General features: G+C 32.0%; 3 protein-coding genes across 3 annotated transcripts; 1 reads left to right on the forward strand and 2 right to left on the reverse strand.

Annotated features, from left to right (window-relative positions):
• Positions 1-2,486: 2,486 nt before the first annotated feature.
• On the reverse strand, positions 2,487-7,242 carry LOC133175759 (radial spoke head 14 homolog). Its single transcript, XM_061310869.1, has 10 exons — positions 7,065-7,242; positions 6,814-6,919; positions 6,111-6,197; positions 5,812-5,946; positions 5,158-5,234; positions 4,599-4,747; positions 4,268-4,384; positions 3,843-3,957; positions 3,500-3,562; positions 2,487-3,127 (listed from the first exon to the last, which is right to left on the reverse strand). The coding sequence occupies exons 1-10, from the start codon at positions 7,155-7,157 to the stop codon at positions 3,044-3,046; spliced, it is 1,026 nt and encodes a 341-aa protein (XP_061166853.1). The 5' UTR covers positions 7,158-7,242; the 3' UTR covers positions 2,487-3,043.
• Positions 7,243-7,987: 745 nt separating this feature from the next.
• LOC133175785 (ankyrin repeat domain-containing protein 12-like) lies at positions 7,988-16,708 on the forward strand. Its single transcript, XM_061310901.1, has 14 exons — positions 7,988-8,075; positions 8,339-8,538; positions 10,032-10,085; positions 10,189-10,263; positions 10,436-10,487; positions 12,580-12,697; positions 12,882-13,016; positions 13,481-13,535; positions 13,872-13,944; positions 14,101-14,149; positions 14,392-14,483; positions 14,978-15,528; positions 15,726-15,827; positions 16,067-16,708. The coding sequence occupies exons 1-14, from the start codon at positions 7,991-7,993 to the stop codon at positions 16,370-16,372; spliced, it is 1,947 nt and encodes a 648-aa protein (XP_061166885.1). The 5' UTR covers positions 7,988-7,990; the 3' UTR covers positions 16,373-16,708.
• A 394-nt stretch (positions 16,709-17,102) lies between these two features.
• Positions 17,103-21,551, reverse strand: LOC133175748 (sodium channel modifier 1-like). The gene is made up of 6 exons (XM_061310856.1): positions 21,468-21,551; positions 20,555-20,625; positions 20,202-20,290; positions 19,374-19,474; positions 17,416-18,095; positions 17,103-17,258 (listed from the first exon to the last, which is right to left on the reverse strand). Exons 1-6 carry the CDS (start codon positions 21,516-21,518, stop codon positions 17,168-17,170), a joined length of 1,083 nt encoding a protein of 360 aa, XP_061166840.1. The 5' UTR covers positions 21,519-21,551; the 3' UTR covers positions 17,103-17,167.
• Positions 21,552-21,642: the final 91 nt, after the last annotated feature.

Here is a 21,642-nt window from a genome sequence, read left to right on the forward strand (position 1 = left end):
ATTTATTATATCCGTTAAGTTGACAGTATTTTTTAAGTCATCGGGAATGAAAATTACTTTGCTGTAAGTGTCAATTTATCATATAGGCATGTTTGCTATAAAAGTATTTTACTGTTCATCTAAAACGGTGAGAAAAACATTGGACACATGTTGTTCTGTCTTTATTTTATGCAAGTACAGTATTCTGGTGTTAGAAATGTATGAATAATGTATATTTCATATTTATATTTATTTTGTAATATTTATTAGGGTTTGATTTGTATAATAGGGGTTGTTATGACTTATTTTATTTATTTACATTTACAATACAATTTAGCAATGAAAGACAATGTATGGTGAGAGCTACTTCTGTAACTCAGTTATGTTCTTTTAGATTATTTTATGGTTCCTTGAGTTACATTTACATGCCAGAGTTTTTTCTTAAGAAGTGTGTATATGTTTATACATGTGCTGAGAACTTTGCTAAACTGAAAGGAATTAAGGCTCGGCTGATATATGATGTAGTTTGTCAAAAGACAAAAGACTCAAAACAGATTTCTACAGATTGGTCATTGACTTACATAACAGTGTACGAAGTTTAAGGATAATTTATGTCATCCACAATTGATAAAGGATTAATAACACATTTAATTCATAACAAGCAAATGTGCTTCATTAAATGAGAACAGAATCTTCATGATAAGAAAGTAGTACTACATACATTTAATTCATAGAGAATAGAGGCATTTTTTTTTGGAGGGATGAAGGCATTAATTGTAATTTTTATTAAAATATTGCTATTATTATCCTTTATTACACCTGTAAACTTCTTTCTTTCTGAAATAGAATTATCTCCAAAATATACATCATTAATAAGGATGTTCCTATGCTAGTGCATAAATATTTTTGAAAATTTATTTTCCAAATTTTATCCTTGAAGAATTACATTTTTTAAATAATTCAATTTGCTTCCCTTTAAATAAAATTGTTTCCAGGACCAGGATTAGAGCTTACCACTCAAGAGTTTTATTTCTTTTAAGAGTACAACCAGCTTTTAAGAATTATTAACGGCAGCTAAAATGTAACCTATAGAATGCTTGACAGAGGGAATTTTTTAGCTAGTAGTGATACTTAAAAAACCAGTGAGTCTTCTCTTGTTCGTATATACTCATAACATTAGTATTTATTTTTGTTGAGATTTGAAGAGTGTGTATTACTTGATATCAATTAGGATCTTCTCTTATGTAATCATAACCATTAGTAATTTATTTTCATTTATTGATATTTGTAGAGTGTATACTAATACATGTATTTAATAGAATCTTCTTCTTTATATAACCATAAGCATTACTGTATGCAGGGTTATTCTCTCCCCCCTCCCAAATTACTTAGCCCTGTTGTAAATTCACAGACAAAGTTGTGGTAAAGGGAGGTAACTTTGTTGAATTTGCCCACTGACGAGAGCAAAAGGTGTGAAAATTGAATGGGGCGACTATTTCCTTGTATACAGCTATTATTATAAATCTAAGAATTAGTGCTTTGAGATGTATGGAATATGTTTGTTTACATTGTATTTATTACATGCAGGTATGTAATATTTCACATTTTTGAATTATATATGTATACATGCATATATATGCAATAAAACTTCAGAATCTAGTATATACATGTACTAAAATTCTGTAAGTTCTGGAATAAAATGTGGAATGAAAATTGCTTACATGAAAATTTATCTTTCTGTGCATTCATCAAGTTCATGAACTTGTGATACATATAGTTTACAGATTGAATACTCCATGCCTTGGATATTGAAAAAAAAACCCCATTCAGGTCAGTCCTTATTTGAAACTTTTTTGAGTTTCACAAGTAATTATGTCTTGCTTTTCATACTAGAAAGACAAGTAAATGAAAAAAGATTTTTGTATTAGTCACAGTGAATTCAGCAATAGCTTGAGATGAATGTGGCACTGAGCAATTTCTGGTTGCAGTGTATAGCATTGAATTGCATTTGAAATTTTGAAAATACACACTAGACTATTATCCAAGGCTCAAAAATATTATGATTCCATGTATTCATTATTCAGAAATTTGTGTTCAAAGTATTTCTGTAGGTGCAAACATAATTAACTTTCACTGCACTGGTTCAAGTTTATCACATACATAAATGTATGGAAAAATTTTGTACACTACTTCACCTTTACAGCTTATTTGATTAAAATCCATAGCTTACACGGACCTGTCAAACTTTCACACTAGGTTATGTCATCTCGAGTAAAATTTCTTACAGAACTAGTACCAATCAATTTGTCATGTCTGTACAGTTCTTTTTGGAAATAAAGTACAGATAACTTTGGTACCTTGAACTCTGGTATCTCATATACCATGGGTATGTCAAAGTGATTTGGAAGTCCCAACCGCTTATTCTTTAAGTACTTTAACCTGGATATCTCGAATTCTTGGATATCTCAAAGTTTTTCCTCAGTCCCATTAAGTTCGAGATAACAAGGTTTGACTGTATTTTAATTTAATGGACGTTAAATTCTTTATAATTGTTAGGACAAGAAATGGAGCTCATTTACACTTTCTTGTTAATCAATAATCTACATTTTACTTTTATATTATTTACAATACAAGAGAGAAAACTATGGGTTATAGTAAGCAATGTTTAGAGTGTTTTAAAGTTACAAATAAAAATAAAATTATCATAGATAGATATTGTATTTGAAATAAACATTCTATATTAACCAGGATTAAAGTTACAAACTTGAGATAAACACATTTCTTTGTGTAAAAAATATTCAGTCCAGAGTGAAAATTCTTCAATTATCATATTTTTCTGTAGATACTGAACATACATTTATATAACATTAATTTTGTCAAATGAAATTATACATTTATCATTGAAGGATAACTTTCATACATTCATGATTGCACACAGATGATGAAATAACTATTTACATATCACAGATTTAAATGAACAATTCATTCCATACTTGATACATTCACTCCACATACATACAGTAGACACATTCACCCAACACTTTGTAAATGTCATAATTGTCTCTCATGGCTTCCATGTGATTACTCGGACAGCAATAGTGGCAGCTTTAACAACAGCAGGAATGGAGTCTGTTTCATGGGCCTTAATCTGTTGTGGAAAAAAGTAAAGAAATTGAAATCACTGGAATACTGTAGATTCCTTATTTTACGCGAGTACTTATTATCACGAAATGACCCAAGGGCATCAAATCGCGAGAATAATAATTCGCGAATGGGTGATTTATCTAGAGATTTTACATACATTAAAGCACCATAAAAATAAAAGCGAGTTATTTTATTTCGTGAGCGGTGCTTCTCGCATAATTACGCGATAATTTATTCCTCGCGTATATTTAGGAATCTACAGTAAATTAAGTTGAAGAAATTGAACTGCATAACCTGAATCTCGTATAAACCAAGCTGGAACATATAAACGTACATCTACATTAAAAAAAAAAATCAAGGCGTATTGTATCCTTACCTTATCTACATGTTTCAATAATACAGCTCTCCCTTCAGGTGCCTCTGACAAACAAGTTAGAGCCTGAAAATGAAATAATTCTGATATTTTAGCATTCTTAAAAATACTGTAAATTTTGCTAAATTAAATTGAAAGTATCGCAGTCAACTCATTCAGCATCCATGCCCTTACTGGCACTCATTATTTGGTGCTCAGTGGTAATAAATATGGAATTACCCAAAGCAGATATTGAAAGGGAATAGAAATGGAAATTGCTCTAAAGTTTTGAAAATTTTTAATGCACACCCTTTCTTGATGGCATTTATATGCCAACTTCATTGATGGATTATCTACTAAATCTTACCTTGATTGCATTTAGCCTGACTTCACTGACAGGATCATCCACTAAGTCTACCAGAGGCTGGATGGCTTTTCCTTCATTAATTGCTGTGTATTTACCCTTTGTTGTTATTGTAATCCTGTGGAAATTAATAATATGGTGTAATCACAGAGTTATCTCCCTTTACACATTTTAATAATTTTATATGAATGCAAAGACCTATGTGGTATGCAGGAACATTAAAAATGCTACAGGTATGAATAAACATATGATTGTAGAAAAATTTTCTCTTCTCATTTTTTGAATCACATTCCTGAAATACATAACTGTAAAACATGATATACATTTTATAGACAAATTCATATAATGTGCTAACTTTTTGTCTTGTAAACAATCTATGTCAGAATATATTTTTCAAATAATGTTATACGTGGACGATGGTGTCTTACATCATGAGAGCACCTGCTGCATTTGCCCGCACATCTGGCTCTTTGTCCTTAAGAAGTCTGACTAAGGATGGAACAGATTTGACTTCTACAGCTTTATTCTTACCATCCAGAGGAACACTGGAATACAAAAGACAATAATTACAAATAAAGAATGTCTATTAATTTGATTAGTTCTCTGTCCAATAAATTTTTGATTCTGTTTAATTCAGTAAGTCACATGCCAAAAAAGAAATAGAGAGCAATTCCATTTTTGTTCAATTTTGGGTTTTTGCTTTTAGTTCTTTGAAAAATATTTTAACAAACAGACTGGATACTGGTTTTGATTTGTTACCTAAGATCCATGATATCTCTGGCAGCTTTAGCTCTGATCACATCAGAAGCATGGTCTAGAAGCTTTGTATATGTCTCCATTGCTCCAGCGCCCAGCGCCTGTACGGTATTCACTCTCATACAGTAATGCAGAGTGTCTAAAATCAAAATCTGCAAGATGAAAAAATAACATTGAATATTCAGTACAATAACAACAATCTACTGAATATCAGTTTAAGGTGTCAGGTAATTTATAAGTATGCACTGAGCAGCAGAATTCCTGAACATTAATATTGACATTAAAATACTGTAAACCAACTTTTATTCTAGAATAAGAAATATTGTTGAGTTTCAAAACCTTCTTTTACTCATGAATATTTCTGGCTGCAAATCAAATTTTAATTCTTATCAAATAAGGAATGTATCCTCATTTGCAGAAGATTATTGTCATGGATGGATTTCAAACTAAAGAATTGCAAATGAAATTTGTTGTAAATAATAGTTGGATTACAATTACTTTAAAACAATTACTGGTAATCATATGATTTTTTAATGACATATATATAATCTTAGAGTCTTGCCTTAATTTCATCTTTCTCTGAAGACAATTTTTTCACAAGAATAGAAACTAAATTGGCTTCTACAATTCCTTCAGCCCCTAAAGAAAACATATAAAAGATAATTTTACCAACAAATGAAAAGAAAATGTGAACTTTTATAGTCTGAAATTTTAACAACCATCATGTAATTAAGAGTGGTTTAAAATAAGCATAAAGACAACAAAATGAAAATGTAAAATTTTACAGAAATTATGGATCTGATTGACTAGGGATAAATATTACCACTTTATTAAAAGCAGAATAATCTGTATTATCTTAGATTTTGTCAAGAATGTTCCTGATTTGGTTGAATCAACTTGTTTTTTTTTTTTTTTTTTTTTTTTTATAAATCTTATTTCTTGCATGATCTATATGTTTAAAGTTATTTAAATGTATTGGTCTATACACTTAAGAAGTCAAAAAAAAGGTACATACTGTTTAAGATTTTGATTCAATTTACTTTACCAATATTTATTTTTTGATGTTTAAGTTATAGACCTATGAACATTGTTTTGAAAATGCATACTGAACTAATTTTCGGAGAGAAGGCTGTTCATGTACACCCATAGTTCTAAAATACACTATAAGTGGTAAAGTACCCAACTGGAAGAAGAATTAGCATCTGTATTTTACTACCTGGAGGTGTTTCAGATATCATTTCTATTGCTTGATGTGCATTCTTCCTGGCAATGTCTTCTTTATCATCAAACAATTTTGCCACTGGTGGTATGATCCCATTTTCCAAAAAGGCATCTCTACCTATTGCATGGCCTTTTAATAGAGTGGGTAATTGAGTAAAATATACATGATGTTTTTGTAAATTCAGGTAAAACGGTATAAGATGATGATCTCGTTAATTAACAAAACATCAATAATTATAATAACCAAATAATAATCAAGAGAACATCTAACATTATAGATAAAAAAAAACATACCTCCAATTACATATAAACATTCAGTGGCTTTCTGTCTGACTGTTAAATCAGAATCAGTGAGTAAAGTTTTCAAGCTTTCTGCTATTCCTGAAAAAAATTTAACAATGCTTGATATAAGAGAAAGAATAACGTACAATTAATATACATTTAGTTTGAGTAAATAAAAACTTCATTTTCAGCCTAAAAGGCTTTAACAAGAATTAAAATCTCACTAGCATTTTAACCAGCTCAATTTTGGATGGAATTGATTTTATCTGAATTAAAGATTGTAAAAATTTTTTATCAATCTGGCATGCAGCAGACTATTTTACATTATTGTAACCATTAACCAATACTTTAATTTCAGCAGTGTGTGCTTTATCTTTTTAATGCAGCATAAAATTCATTATTCAAACCATTATGCTGCTTGTAATGGCTAAATTTCTATAATTCTATCAGCATATCATATTTAATAAATCATATTATATTTTTGTCACTTCCCTAATCCTAGTTCGAATAATCTAACTGTGTCTCAGGACAAGCCCTCACCACATCGTTAAACCGGGTCCATAGGACAATATCATTTTAACGATAGAACGTTCTATCTATATACCCTAATCCAGTCCAAGATAAACCATTAATATAATGATCTGAACAGTAATTTACACTTGATTGGATATTTATTACGCTATGGAATATTATATGTACATTAGTTAGTACTTACCAACTCTTAGAGCCTCTGCAATGTGTTCAGGATCATGTAAATGGTCACATAATGACATCACAGCTCTTTGGCGAATCAAAAGTGTGGAATCCTTCAATTCCCTATTCTATAAAACATGTAGCAAATTACATATATACGTATCTGCTGCATAATGACAATAAATGATATATATATATTCAATATTAATTCTTGTCCCGCATTTCCTCGAAATGGCACATTGCTGAACAAAATTATGTTCTATTTTATCTCACCAGTCTTGGAAGTGCTCTATCTCCATAGGCCAGAGGTGTCCGTGTTGGATCTATATGCGGTGGATACAATGCAGAAATAACTGTTTGTGCCATTTTGTCAATCTTAGATGTAAACAATCACTGTATGCTGCTAACAAACACGAAATCTGTCGACAATAATTTACTCTCGTTACTAGTGGTGATAGTGCACGAGTAAAGCTATGTAGATACTTTCGTATTTGTTTAGTTATAGCTTTTTAGTATATATTAATTTAATTCTTTAAAAAATTTGTGATTTAAAAAGAATATAGAAAAAGCATATAGCAAAAGCACGAATAACAAGAAAAATATACGGGCATATTCCTTTTTGGTTTCGCATATCCTTCACTTGTAGTCTGTCATGGCGGCCTTTTCAAGTTTCAGATGGTGACAGAAAAAAAGAAAGGAAAGGGGGTAATGCATATTTATTGAACATGTATTTTTTTTTTTACTATTTATATAAAAATTTACTTTTAGAACATTTTATGAAAATTGTTTGAACATGGGAAAATCAAAATTACACAGTTTTATACATCGTAATGGATTGCTGCATAAAGGGGAATAACTTGGGATACTGTAATCTCAACATAACCAATCATATGTACTTTAGACAAATTTGCATGTGCAAAGATTCATAGCTTATGTCAACAAAATAATTTTTTCAAGGCCAAATACTGAGAAGAAAGTTTTGGTCCTTAGAAAGATTGATTGTAATCACTTTACTTGCCCAAGTGGTACATGTAAGAGTGATGGTCTCACTTCATTCTAAAGTTGAAAGATTAGGAGTTGATACTCACGTTAGGGTTTGATTCCCAATTAATGGACATGGAGACATGGTGTATTTTTGTAGTGCTTAACTAGTAATATTTATTTGTAATTTTCATTTAAAGTCAAACATATACAGCCAGATGGGAAGACACAGAGGATTTGATGAGTACCTAAGAAAAGCTGCAGATAAGGAAAAGAAAAAGATAAAAGAATCAGTATTGGAGGGTAACATATATATAAGTTAAAATGTTGGCAGTCGATTCAATCTATTGCTCAAATATGTCATTTACTAAGATTACCATTTTATTTCATTACTTTAAAGATGCTGATAGAAATATTTTTATTCAACATTTAATACAAGAAATATAATATACGTAAATTAATTTATCTATGAACTATTGAAAACATTTTTTTTTTTTTTTTTTTTTGTTTTTAAGAAAGAGAAATCATAAAAAAAAATTAATCTTCATGTTTATTCTTTCTGATAGTCTTTAGGGCTAGATCCAAGTCTCCTGGAGGAAATGGTGCATTTCTTGTTGCTGGGATACATGGTGAAAGTGACGAGGGAAAGACAAATACAGCAGAAGATAGAAGTGCCACAGAGGACATCATGAGTCCAACAGAAAGAAAATCAAGGGGGAGGAAAAGAAAAAATAACAAATCAAAAGAAGATAGGAAAAGGCATAAGGTGCTTGCCAGTTGGTTGATTCAAATACTTATGATAGTTTGATTATGATGTTAAAAGGAAAGAAAGGGCATACATTTAAAGAAACCGAATTTTAAAATGGTTTCAAACTTTGTACTGTTTGTTGGCTTGTAGAATACCCAAGGAACTTTAAAGAATTGAAAAAAAAAGATTCTTATTTATAATTTACCCTTATTACTAAAGATGTTTAAGAAACATATGATTAATATAGAAAATGAGGAATGAGATTCTTTCCTTCATAATGCAATTACAAATCAAAGTTCTCAGCACTGAAGAACAATCCAAATTACTGGAAAGTGTTCAGGTGGAAGCTGCAAGAATAATTACGGGCATTAGGTGCAGTACATCCAAAACTAACCTATATAATGAGTTGGGATGGGAAACCTTAAGTTCAAGAAGGGAAAATCATAAGCTCACACTGATGTATAAAATTCTTAATAACCTTACCCCTGATTACATGTATAACATGCTTGAGGGATGTATGCCAATTCAGCATAATTATAATTTACGCAACACAAACTCATATCATATCCCAATCACTCAAACAGTGTCTTACTATAATAGTTTTGTACCATCCACAAAATCCTTATGGAATAATTTACCTGATGATTGTAGAACTTCCCCTACATTGCAAAATTTCAAAAAAAGATTAACCTACACCAATCCCATCAAGAAAAATAAAGTCAAGTTGTACAATTATGGGAATAGAATTGAAAATATACTACATTGCCAGTTGAGAAATAAATGAAGTAACCTTAATGCTGATCCTTTTAAAGACCACCTTAATGATTCACCATAATGTACAAATTGTGGATACATGTACCAAATTGAAGATTCGTTACATTTTTTCATATATTGTCCACAATATGTTCTACAAAGACAGATACTGATTAAATATATGAATGAGAATGGCATACCAATTAATATAGATAATATACTATATGGTGATGAATCCTTATGTTTAGAAGACAACTTTTCATTTTTTGATCATGTACATGCCTTTATAAGAAACTCAAAGAGGTTTTCATTGAAATCTTAATAGTTTATCATGATATGCTAGGAAGAATATTATCTCATTTTAGGCATGTTAAGGAATTTTTTCCACTCTGAGTCAACTTTATTATGTTTTTTTAATGTTTTTTTCTCTCTCTCTATTTACTCTCTCTCTCTCTCTCTCTCTCTCTCTCTCTCTCTCACTTTCTGTGGATTCACTTTATACATGTACCAATTAATGGTTTATTTTACATACTGCTTTTCAATGTTAAATGCACCAATAATTGTTACATGTACCTTGACCTGTGGAGAGAACAATTATAGGCATTATGCCTGCTATTCAATCCATTTCATTTGTAATGAATAAATATGTTTTAAACTAAAGTTCTCAGCATCAAGCAGAATTAAAATCAGATTTATTCATTTTGTAAAGTTTAATTATATGTAACTTTTAATGTTTGTCTTTATGTATATTGTACCAGTCAGAAGAAAAATTTGATCAAGTACAAGCACACTCTGACTCAAACCTCAGGCATGTAAGTGTTTACAAGTACTTATATTGTTCATAATCTGAAGTTAATACACTTATTTCAAACCTTGTTCTTCAAGATTTGAAGCTATACAGGTTTTCTGTTGAAGGCTCTGAGATCTGCACGAGAACAAGAACTGCATGCTAAAAATGCCATCTCAAGAATTGCCAGAAACCGAATGACAGTGAGTACCAGTATATGTATCAAGTCTTTTATTTTTTATCATCTCAATTATTATTTGAACATGTGTTTTCTGTATTAAAGATTATTTAAATTAGTAATACAAGTAGCATCTGGATACATTGCTCATATACTTGTTTAATTGAAATACTCTTAAAAGTACATTTTTTTTTCAGAAACGACTTGGACTTTTTAATCAAGGCAAAAAGTCAGAAACAGTTTCAAGAGGTAAAACATACTGTACTATCTACAGTTGAACTTTGTTATCTTGAACACTGATATCTTAAATACCAGAGACAAGTTGAGGTGAGGTGGAAGTGCCAACTACTTTTTTAGCTCACCTGGCTCAAGTGAGCTTTTCTGATCAACATTTGTCCGTTGTCTGTCATCCTTATTGTTTTTGTTGACATCGTTGTCATAAACTTTTTACAATTTCATCTTCTTCTCCAGAACCACTGGGCCAATTTCAACCAAATTGGCACAGAGTATCCTTAGGTAAAGGGAACTCAAGTTTGTTCAAATGAAGGGCCATAACCTCTTCCAAGGGGAGATAATTAAGAAATACATGTAGTAAAAAATTGGGTGGGGTCATTTAAAAATCTTCTTCCCAGAACCACTGAGCTAGAAAAAATGAAACTTATGTAAAGGCTCCTGACATAGTGCAGATTTAATTTTGTTCAAATCATGACTGACTGGGCTAGGATGGGGCCACTATGGGTAAGCAAAGTTTTACATAGGAATACATAGGAAAAATCTTTAAAAATCTTCATAATAACAGCAATGCCATGATCAGTCGTCATATTTATATGGAAGCATCCTTATGTAGTGTAAATTCAACCTTGTTCAAATCATGACCCCAGGATTAGGGTGGGACCACAATGGGCAATCAAAATTTTACATAGAAATACATAAGAAAAGTCTTTAAAATCTTTTTAAGAACAGCAAAGCCTTGATCAGTCATATTAATATGGAAGCATCCATAGGTAGTGTAGAATCAAGTTAAACCTTGTTACGACTTTTACTTCCTCTAGATAGTACAGTTTGCCCTTCTCCCCAGCACAATGTTCAGATTATTACCCCAGAGGTGGGGTGTGGCCACAATGGGCAATCAAAGTTTTACAAAGAAACACATTGAAAAAAATCTTTAAAAATCTTCTTCTCTAGAACAGCTAGGCCTTGATTAGTCATATTTGTATGGAAGTATCCTCAGGTAGTGTAAATTCAAGTTTGTTCAAATCATATCCCCCAGGAGTAGGGTGGGGCTACAATGGGCAATCAGAGTTTTACATAGATATACAAAGAAAAAATCTTTAAAAATCTTTTTCTTAAGAACAGCAAAGCCATGATCAGTCATATTCATGTAATGTAGATTCAAGTTTGTTCAAATCATGACCCCCTGGCATAGGGTAGGGTTACAATGGGTGATCAAAGTTTTACAAAGGAATATATAGGAAAAAGAATCTGCTGATGAAGAACAAGTCAGGTGAGCGTTGTGGCTCATGGGCCACTTGTTTATGTTTTGAATCTCCTTATTTTAAGGTCAGACTACACATTCCACAATAATATATAATTTTTCCCAAGAATTTGTCATTGAAGTTCTGCTATAGTTTCCTCACAAAAAATTGAGGTACCTTACCAGGCATTTGTGCAAGATACCAGAGGGTGGTGTTTCCTATAAAATCCTATTTGAAATCATTTGAATTGTCAATCAGGTCCAGTCCAAAGACTATTTCTACCTAAGTAGCTATTAATAGCTACCTAGGTATTTAAACCTACCCAAAGTAGTTATTTTTACCTACTTTTTGCATTATTTGCATTTTTTGGCCAAACGGCCGAACGGCGCAACATGGTGAGTACCAGATTTCTTGATACAGTCACACTGATGATGAATGCGACAAAATTTTGGCCAAAAAATGATTACTTCGTAAATTGACAATTTTGCATTGATTACTTTGCAAAATTGTTAATTTATGAAGTATTAATTTTTTTTAATTTTCTAAGACATTTTGAACACAATTTAGAAATCACAAGATAATGTTAATATCATGAATATTTTTTTTTACATATTACAAGAAAAAAACAAAACAGATATTTGAGGAACGTATCGTCAGACCTTAAATCAACAGATATCTCAGTTTAATCACAGTCCCGTTGAGTACAATTAAGCTTGAGATAGTAAGGTTCGATTGTATACATGTATGTATATCATTCATAAGTTTGTTAATATTCAAGGTACTAGTGACATTTCCATTTCATTTTTTTCATAGCACTGCTGATAGAGAGTGTTATAATACAAGCCAGGTCTTGTGAATTTTGACAGATTTTTATATTTTAAATGGAAAACGAAGAACTGCAGAAGAGGATTTAGAGGAATTTCTCCATAATAGTTCGATAGACAGATACAGTGACCAAGAAAGGCATAATGACAAAATATCAAGGTTAGATGTTCTCGCTTAAATATCATTATTACCACTTAAAACATTAGATGTAGAGGAAGATTATTCATCTTAGTAATCTATTTAATCTGCAGCTAGAGCATAAAATTTTTGTATTAAAACTTGATATAAATCTAATCAAATTATTTAATTCTGAAATATTGAAATGATTGCTTTATTTAAAAAGCAATAAAACAAATGGAAAGGAAAAATTGACTGTGAATTCAGCAGACTTGAGTAGACCTGAGACAGGATACAGGAGCAGCTCAACTTCTCACACCACTACCCCCGCCTCCATTCAAAGGATGTCTGCTCCTCACAGGTACACATACATTTAGTATTGTGCAAAATGAAATATTTTATAATTTTATATCCATTACCGATTGTAAGCAAAAGTGCAATATCTATCAAATTTCGATTGTTAATTTTCCGCAAAGGTTAAAGTTTTTTGATTTTTCACAGAAACTTAGCAGTGTTTTATTCATCTGACATTTATATAAAATTAAGATAAATTACTCTTATACAGGGACTGAGAATATCAACTTTTGAGTTTCATTATGCAAGTCATTTCTCTGAAAAAATAAATTGTGCATAATGATATTTATAAAAATTTTGTTCCTTTTTTCCAAATTTTCACCTCAGGTAGTAGGTGTGCATGTATAAAAAATGAGACAGTCCCTAAAATATGAAGTGCTATTTTAGAAGACTATAAAATGCAGAATAGAGACATTCACTGTAGTTTCTTTTATTAAAGAACTTACTGTTTCTTATTTGTTTCTTTTTCAGTATTTTGAGCCTTGCCAGTAGTTGTGGATCAACATTAAGAGAAGGCAATGTCCAGGTCAGCAGATCTTTAACCATTTTAACTTTGTAACTTGTACAGGCGCAACCTTATGTAGGAAATTATAAATGTTGTAAATGTTACATGTACATTCAGTTTTATCCTATAGCTTTTCTTAAAGTCATCCTTTCAAAAATATTTTTCCTGTGTGAATGTGATTACATGATATTTATGTTCCATTGTATATGCATATACAAGTATATGTTCTTAAGTATCTTTGAAAAAAGTTTGGAATTTAATGGCAGACTACCTAGCATTTCATAATACAATGCATATCTAAGAAAATATTTAAAAAAGGATTTTTAAAAATATCTGACGTTTCATTTCTGTTTAAAGTTATCATCTATTGAGGATATTGTGGATAAAGTTCTCTCTCGGCTTAAACCACAAAAACTCTTCCCAGAAAGAGGTATAATATCTTATTTTTTGTAGTAATCTTTAAAAAAAAGTGAGTTGATATAGTTGGATTTTATAATTTTTATATATGAAGAGAGCGTTTCACAAACTTGTACAGTAGCAAATGTATTAAGTATGTTCTATATCTTTTTTTAAATTAAAAATGTAGATTTTGTTCAAGAAACCACAGATGAGCTTAGAAGTATAATGAGAAGAAAGTAAGTTCTTGTGTATTTTAATTTACCGTATTAGATCAAGTCATTTCTTCATTTGAATAGTCATCATAAAAAAATTAATGTCCAAAATAAAAAAAAGAATCCTTTCAATTTAAGAGACAGTCTTTCCATGAATATAGTTTCGATTAATGTATATATTGAAGGAATATTTTGACAATGTATAAGACTTGTATTTTTGTTAAAAATGACATTTATGCACTTGCAATCTACTTTTCACTCTTTAGTGCACTACGGTCTTCTACCCCTACTCCATCCCTGCAAAGAAATTCATCTATAAAGAGATCTCTATTAAACAGATATCTGACTCCAAGGAAAGGTATTATCAGTCAGTTCCTTAAAGCAATATGAGCTGCATTTTTGTGGATTTTATTTTGTTGGTAAAATGTGCTGATCTGATAAATCTGTATGTAATTTAAACCTTTATGATCAGTTAGACTAATGTAAAGTATTAAATTTTTTTCAGAAGAAAGATTTCTATACAATGGAATGTATAGTTTTATGTAAGAAATCAATATTGTACAGGACGACAATAATTTATTTTGCTTCAATCAAAGCATATAAATAGTTCTTCCATCGCAAATATAAACAGTAGAAGTTCATAAACCTTTCTTTTTTCTGTCATTTAAATAGTTAACTACAATATTGCAACAAAAATTTCCAACATCAAAGTTGTAGCTCATATTGCTTTCATCATTTACAAACATAATTACATTTCCTAAATACCGGTAAGTGACTGTGATCTCACCTCACAGCAAACTTAGCTGGTGATGACGTAGACCATTAAGATACATTATTTATTCATTTTTTAAGATGAGAATAAGGAAAATAGAGAACTGAAAAAAGATGCAGTGTCTCCCACTGTAGTAAATTCAAAACCAAAGTCGAAAGAGGTGAACCAACCAAAGCAATATGTAAAGATACCAATCACCCCTAAAGAAGTGTACAGGTCCAATTTACATAAAACCAGTAGTCTACCAGATCCACCTGGAGTACAGGAGAAGCATGAACCTTTCTTCCATGATCTCTCAGACATTCAAAGTGATGCACAAACTCTTTTGGAATGCCATGACCAGATGATGGCAGAAGCCAATAAATATATGATAAAAGTGACAGCAAAGAGAGAAGAAATTTTCCTGGAGGATTTGTGCAATGCAGATGGTCTTGACATCCTCAGGAAACAGGACGAGCATGCCAGGAAGCTACAGGAGCAGGAATGGAGGAGGAGTAAGGACGAGGACAGCTGGAGGAGCCTGTTTACAGAGCATAATGAGGTCCGGTCCTCATCACAGACCTCCTCAATGTCCTCAGGTTACCAGGGCAGTCAGATACTCAGGGATACAGGAAACTGCAGGACTGAAACAGTAGGTCGTCAAAGGACAGGCTTAATATTTAGTTGGATTGTTAAAGCCGTTCATAATTCATGACTTCTTATTTATTATATGATCATGGATATGGACCTTTAATGTTCTCTAAAATTTATAGTATATACTTGAAAATATATTGCAGAAACTCTTCAACATTTCCTCTAAAGTAGCATATACTGATTATCTTCTTTTAGGTACCAGCATATGCAGCAACAATCCAGTACCCAGAGTTTATGCCTCAGTTTCATGACAAAGACTACTATAGTGGAAACCACACAAGTGGAATGTCCAGTAAAGTATGCATCAAATTTAAATATGCAGCTAGATCAGAAAATGTCCCATTATTATAGTAGGGATAACATCTGCATTACATGTATTATGTGATCAGTAAATTTTCTTGCAAAACTCTTTAGTTTCCTTTCTTGAGTCTCTAATTATTTGTATCAAACTGTCATTGTGAATCTGTTACCTTGTAAATTTATCAACATTATTACAATGGTATGTTATAATCATAAATATAATGTGATATTTTCAGATTAAATCACTGGATATCCTGGAAATCCTTGACAACAATGAAGTAAAACCCCAACGCGGTCCTTCAAGTCAGGACACATATCTGTATACTTCAAATACGTTATCTAGCAGAGACATTATTGACAACCTTATCCCAGATATAGAGGTCCCCAGCAGGACCCATGCCATGAACAGGGATAGTATTAGTGAGCAAAGATCCCCCCACAGAGCCTCGCAAGAGGAGTATCATTTCTGTTTGAAGAAACCCAGCTTAGACACACCCAGTCCTCCTGAGGAGTTGTTCAAAAAGCACTCACTCATTCCTTAAAGCAATCAAAAATATTTCTAGGTGAAAATTTATTTAAAAAAAAAGGATCAACATCAATATACTCCTGTTTCAAGGAACTGATTTACCATAGATGGAGAGGAGTATGATATAAACAGAACTGATTTGGTAAAATGATTTTGTAATCTGGTGTAATGACTTTCCATTCAAGCTTTTTATTTTGTGCATGTAATTTCAATGCACATGTAATTTAAACATATACATGTATATCTGTGAAGGACAAACCTGTGATAACTATATTTGTTCCTGTTGATTTAGTTGTCATTTTGTGTACTTTGTTAATTTATTTATTCCAGCAACAAGTTCTGTTGAATAAAATGTCTGTAAATTGTACTCTAGTTTAAGATTTCTTGAAGCTAAAATATCTAGACCATCTTTGTTAATGTTCTGAATTGTTGTGGCCTGAGAGTTTTATCCCAGCAAACCAGAGTTATGAAGGTGACAAAAAATGTTTGACAGAACAGTTTTCCAAGTAAGAGATACTTTAAGTACATACTTGTATTAAATAAAATGCACTTTGCATTAGCAAAATTTTTCAAAAAAAAAAAAATCTACCTTTTATCCATAAGTATTCAGTGGCAAAATGATACATGTATTCCAGTATCATTTTTTCAAATAGTGCATATCCTGAATTATCTCCCTTTCAAAATAACTCTTTGATCTCTACTTTATTGGATAACAAATGAAATAGTGATAAAGAAACACTACAAAATCTAATGAATTCATTTAATCTTCTGTTGCGTTATCAATACTAAATATATTGTTAATAATGTCAGTTTATGGCAGATCTGGAGGTTCTTCATCAGAATCAAATTCCACATCTTCATCTTTGACCCACTCCCCTTTCCAATTCTTCTTCCATCCTCCTCTACAAAAATCATAAAATCAACGTAAATATTTAGAGATAGGATTAACATGAGAAAGGAGTCAGTGTTTTATAAGCAAATGACAGATGCACAAGATGTTTCAAAAATACAGGCTCAAGAGTATGATGTGAGAAACATAATGCATGCAACAGCACGTACCCTCTGTAATACAGGTATTTGTCTGCTAACTTCTGTTTTTCTCTTAGTTTCCTTTCATCCTCTTCACTTCTTTGTGGTACTGTCTTTTTATTTTTGGATTTTGATACAATTTTAAGGTTGTTTGTGGACGTATTTGAAGATTGCTGAGAGTTATCTGGAGTGTGATTAGGGACTACAGTTCCTGCTGATATTTTAGTCTCATTGCCTCTACACTGTTTAGCACAATTCACCATCCCAGTGTCACATTCAGAATTTTCTGTTGCTTTCCTTTTGTATGGCACAGGGTTAAAGTGGTTTGATTTTGGCACTGAGAAAATATTTTTTAGTTGTTTTTCATGGAGAAAGGGTCCTTTCTGGCCAAGAAAATGTTCCCTGAAGTTTTTGTTGCTTTTGAACTGATCAGAAACATTAGCTCCTATACTGTCTTCATTTTTCATACTTGTATCATTAGCTGAAACATCTTTCTTCAGTATTCCAGATACAACTGGAGATGAATTTGATGAAACTCTTTCTCCTGGGAGTGAAGATATGTCTGTAGCCATTGGAAATTCACACTGGCTTGACACACTGTCATTGCTGGATTCCCCCAGGCTTACCCTTGTTTTTCGGGAATGAAACTTTTTCTTCACTCTGGGGTCATACTTGTGTCCACAACCTAGTCCTTTGTGTGATATTGTTGCCTACAATATTTCACAATTTTACTGAAAACATATGCAAGGAAAAGTATGCATAATTCTACTAAACCCAAATGCATTCAAACACCTTATCATTTTGGTCAATCATCATTCATTCTATTCTTATAAATAATAAGATATGAAAATTTAAATTGCTATACTGTATAGGGGATTAATTTCAGGGGTTGTAATTTTCACGTTTTTCTCTCCCCTGACACGATCACAGTTTGATGAATTCACAGAATTTGTATCCATATATGATAAAAGTTACCTCCCTTGTCTGCATCCAGTGTAGCCAAAACGACATTCATTAGCGTTATGTATTCACTTCATGAACAATACTTGGGGAGGTTTTAATGAAGTGGTTAGATTTTGTTATTAATTTATGATTCATCAAAACAAGTGCCATTAAATGTCCTTGACTATAAACATCGAATGACTTTCCTGTAAGCTATTACGATGAGTGCATATGTACACCCCAAAATATTCTTTCCGAAGGGATAACACATCGCAGCGAAAATCAATGGACGATAATGTGTTAATATACGTCAATGAAATAATATCCTTCCATATCTATATCAAGTGCGAGAGTTATTTGAATAATTTTTTTTAGCCCAAATATCGATAAAAACTAACATATCAGGTAACAAATTCATGTGGTAATGTTAGTAACGCACGGGTAATCAAAACCCACGACCCATGTGTTTTGATTGATCAAACGTAGCGTTGGCTATTAAAACAGCTTTTTTAACAAAAAATACAGGTCATTATTTGCTGATTTGAATTTAAGAAAAGCATGATAATTGAATAATTGAATGACAAATACCACTCGTAATAACTGAATTACTATCTACTGTACGTATCTATAAACCTGTCGTAATCTATACTCAAATTTCAAAAAAAAAAGTTTATTGAAAACTTATTCACTGTTTCTTGAATTCAAAGATTTATTGACACCGTGAATACAGGGAATATTTACACCGCGAGTTATTTTCCCCCTATACAGTGAGTGTAACAGGAAGGGAGAAAGTGTATGGCTGGACTGGGAATCAAAACCAGGACTCCTGCATCACTAGTCAGGTGCTCTACTGACTGAGCTATCCAGGCCAATATCGACGGCCCAAACCATTACATTCTTCCCTTTTAAATTGTCTTCGTCCTTAAAGTAACGACCCAAGTTCTTATTAACCCCTGTCAAGAGCACCTGACTAGTGACGCAGGGGTCCCGGGTTTGATTCCCAGGCCAGCCATACATTTTCTCCTTTCCTGTTACATAAGCTATACCTGTTTGATATTTGTAGTTCCATCTTTTAAGTACTGTTCGTGTTTTCTCTGCTTTATAAGCATTTCTAGCTCATCTTTCTTTTCTTGAAACTGTTCCATATCTGAAATAAGGAAATCATAGCACGTTAAGTGTCAAGTTCTCTTGGGATGAATTTGGTTACAACAAATAACTACTTAACCTTGTTTAACCTTGTTTACTATTTTTGGAAACCAGAACTTTGAAGTACTGGTAGTTCTTTAAAAGTCATGAATAAACAGTTAAAAATTTTAGGAATGACTCTAATTCTTGGCCAAATTATTCGAGTATAACCTGGTTTGGGTCAGTTTACGCTTTATAATCCGCGAAGAATTAGAGTCATTCCTTATAATTTAATTCTAAAATCATTAAACAACTGTGGGTGTAAAATCTCGTTGCTTTTTATTAGTTCAAATTTGCCACTCAATAATACAACCGTAGTAACGGAAGTGATGGGAAGCAAGGGGAGGTAAAAACTGATATATAGTCCTAGCAGCCATGTTGTTTGTTTACATGTGGTAAGATCCGAGTTACTGTTTGAAGTTAAAGGTACATTTACTAAATCTGGAATTTTCCATGAATCCCGAGGACTGGAAATGAGAGGATTGCATGGATACAGATGATTCAGCTGGTTGTCAGGGGGGTGTGTCCCCATACCAAACCAGGTTATACAGAAATAATTTGTGTTCCTTTTTTGATATTAACCAATCAGAGGCTAGAATACGAACAAAATTAAATTATACAGAATTAACAACAATCTTCAAAAGAATTTTAGTTTTTTGGGGATATTTACAACTATTCAGCAAACTTACAAGCCTCGTGTTTCTTTCCTTTGCGATGCTGTGACAGCATTATCACAGTATCAAACACTGGTCTGTAGGTACACACAAGGCAAGCAAACCTGAAAATTCAAATGTATTACTGGTAAAAGAAATAATTTGGTCAATAAATCACACTTTTCTAAATGTTTCCCTTTTTCGATATGTTATCTTTACTACTTAAATTCTGTACATTTTACATTTCCTAATTGCACAAAAGCCTAAATAATGATACATGTACTTGATCAATACAATATGTCTTGTTTGTAATTTGTTTGCAAAGTTATGTCCCTTACAATTAAAAAAAAGTAATGGAATTAAAGTAACAGGATTCTAATCTTTATTACCTTCCATTACTTGTTAGTAAAGCCTCGTCCTCTGGAATGTCTTCTGCAAACAACTCCTTTACTCGTCTTTTCTGCCAACAATAAATTAAACATGCATGTATATACATGTACCTTTTGTTAGCAACTTAGTCCTTACCTACCAAAAATATTTATTATTTAATCAGCAGTATGCAACAAACAAATTTTGATATCAAAGAATCAATTTAAATGCTCATAACAGGGACTTTTTATCCATACTTAGTCACGTACGTATTTGAATATATATGATACCTAGCAGACTACTTGGAGGGATATGGTATCTCCAAAGATGAGGTCATTTAATTAAGGTTCGGAATGTGATGTTCATTCAAGTAGATTAGTTCAAAACCGGACAGATAGCTAAGAGCACCTGTTGAGTTCAGGGACTTAATTTGGTTAGTATAATCCTGGTATGGTATTATGCACTTTCTCCCTTCTTGCTACATTTACATTTGAGCGCTGAAGAGGTGCCCATCCAAAACAACTCACAATTTGAAATACTTGGTTATGTGTTTTTTCAGTATAAAATCAAAACCAGCACATGTGGCACTGTACTCACTGACTAACACTAGAAAGAGAAGAAAACTAGTTTTCATCAGATACAGTGATGGTTTTCATGGTACTTCTTTAACCAATCTTTTACATTGTACAACAATAAATTGCAGAAATGCTAGATGGCTCCAGAAATGGTTGAACCATCGGATATGGATATATTACACATTTTGATATGTATATTAGGTTTCATACATAATCATACAGATTAAGCCCCAAGTGCCTATTTTACATATAAAATATACAGATCCCTGGTGATAACAGAAGAACCAAAACAAGGACCTGTACATGTATATACACAGTTTCAGACAAAATACTTTCAACTGCGTTATATCAAACATACTCTCAACACCCCTAGTTGGTTGGTATCGTCGCCATCCCTCTTAAATGACATTTTTGTAGTGGACTGTAAGCTTTGGTTGCAATTTTGCTGACTGTCACTGTGTCCTCTCCAGGCTCTCAGTTTCCAATTTTTGATGATCTTGGTCCCGATGCAAATTAGAAATAAAAAATCACAG

This window comes from Saccostrea echinata, unplaced genomic scaffold (genome assembly GCF_033153115.1).
Source record: "Saccostrea echinata isolate AGI-Se365-2 ecotype Australia unplaced genomic scaffold, CSIRO_AGI_Sech_v1 ptg000064l, whole genome shotgun sequence".
NCBI lineage: Eukaryota > Metazoa > Mollusca > Bivalvia > Ostreida > Ostreidae > Saccostrea > Saccostrea echinata.

What these genes read in the sequence shown, in the direction of transcription:
- LOC133175748 (XM_061310856.1), bottom strand. Translation starts at nt 21,518, where the DNA reads ATGTCATTTAAGAGGGATGGCGACGATACCAACCAACTAGGGGTGTTG. An exon ending in ACCAACTAGGGGTGTTGAGA is followed by an intron (nt 20,626 to 21,467) that starts GTATGTTTGATA and finishes TATTGTTGGCAG; the next exon opens with AAAAGACGAGTAAAGGAGTT. An exon ending in GAACTACAAATATCAAACAG is followed by an intron (nt 18,096 to 19,373) that starts GTATAGCTTATG and finishes GAAATATTGTAG; the next exon opens with GCAACAATATCACACAAAGG.
- LOC133175785 (XM_061310901.1), top strand. Translation starts at nt 7,991, where the DNA reads ATGGGAAGACACAGAGGATTTGATGAGTACCTAAGAAAAGCTGCAGAT. An exon ending in AAGATAGGAAAAGGCATAAG is followed by an intron (nt 8,539 to 10,031) that starts GTGCTTGCCAGT and finishes ATATTGTACCAG; the next exon opens with TCAGAAGAAAAATTTGATCA. An exon ending in CAAGTGGAATGTCCAGTAAA is followed by an intron (nt 15,828 to 16,066) that starts GTATGCATCAAA and finishes TGATATTTTCAG; the next exon opens with ATTAAATCACTGGATATCCT.
- LOC133175759 (XM_061310869.1), bottom strand. Translation starts at nt 7,157, where the DNA reads ATGGCACAAACAGTTATTTCTGCATTGTATCCACCGCATATAGATCCA. An exon ending in TGCAGAGGCTCTAAGAGTTG is followed by an intron (nt 6,198 to 6,813) that starts GTAAGTACTAAC and finishes AATTTTTTTCAG; the next exon opens with GAATAGCAGAAAGCTTGAAA. An exon ending in CAGAGAAAGATGAAATTAAG is followed by an intron (nt 4,748 to 5,157) that starts GCAAGACTCTAA and finishes TTCATCTTGCAG; the next exon opens with ATTTTGATTTTAGACACTCT.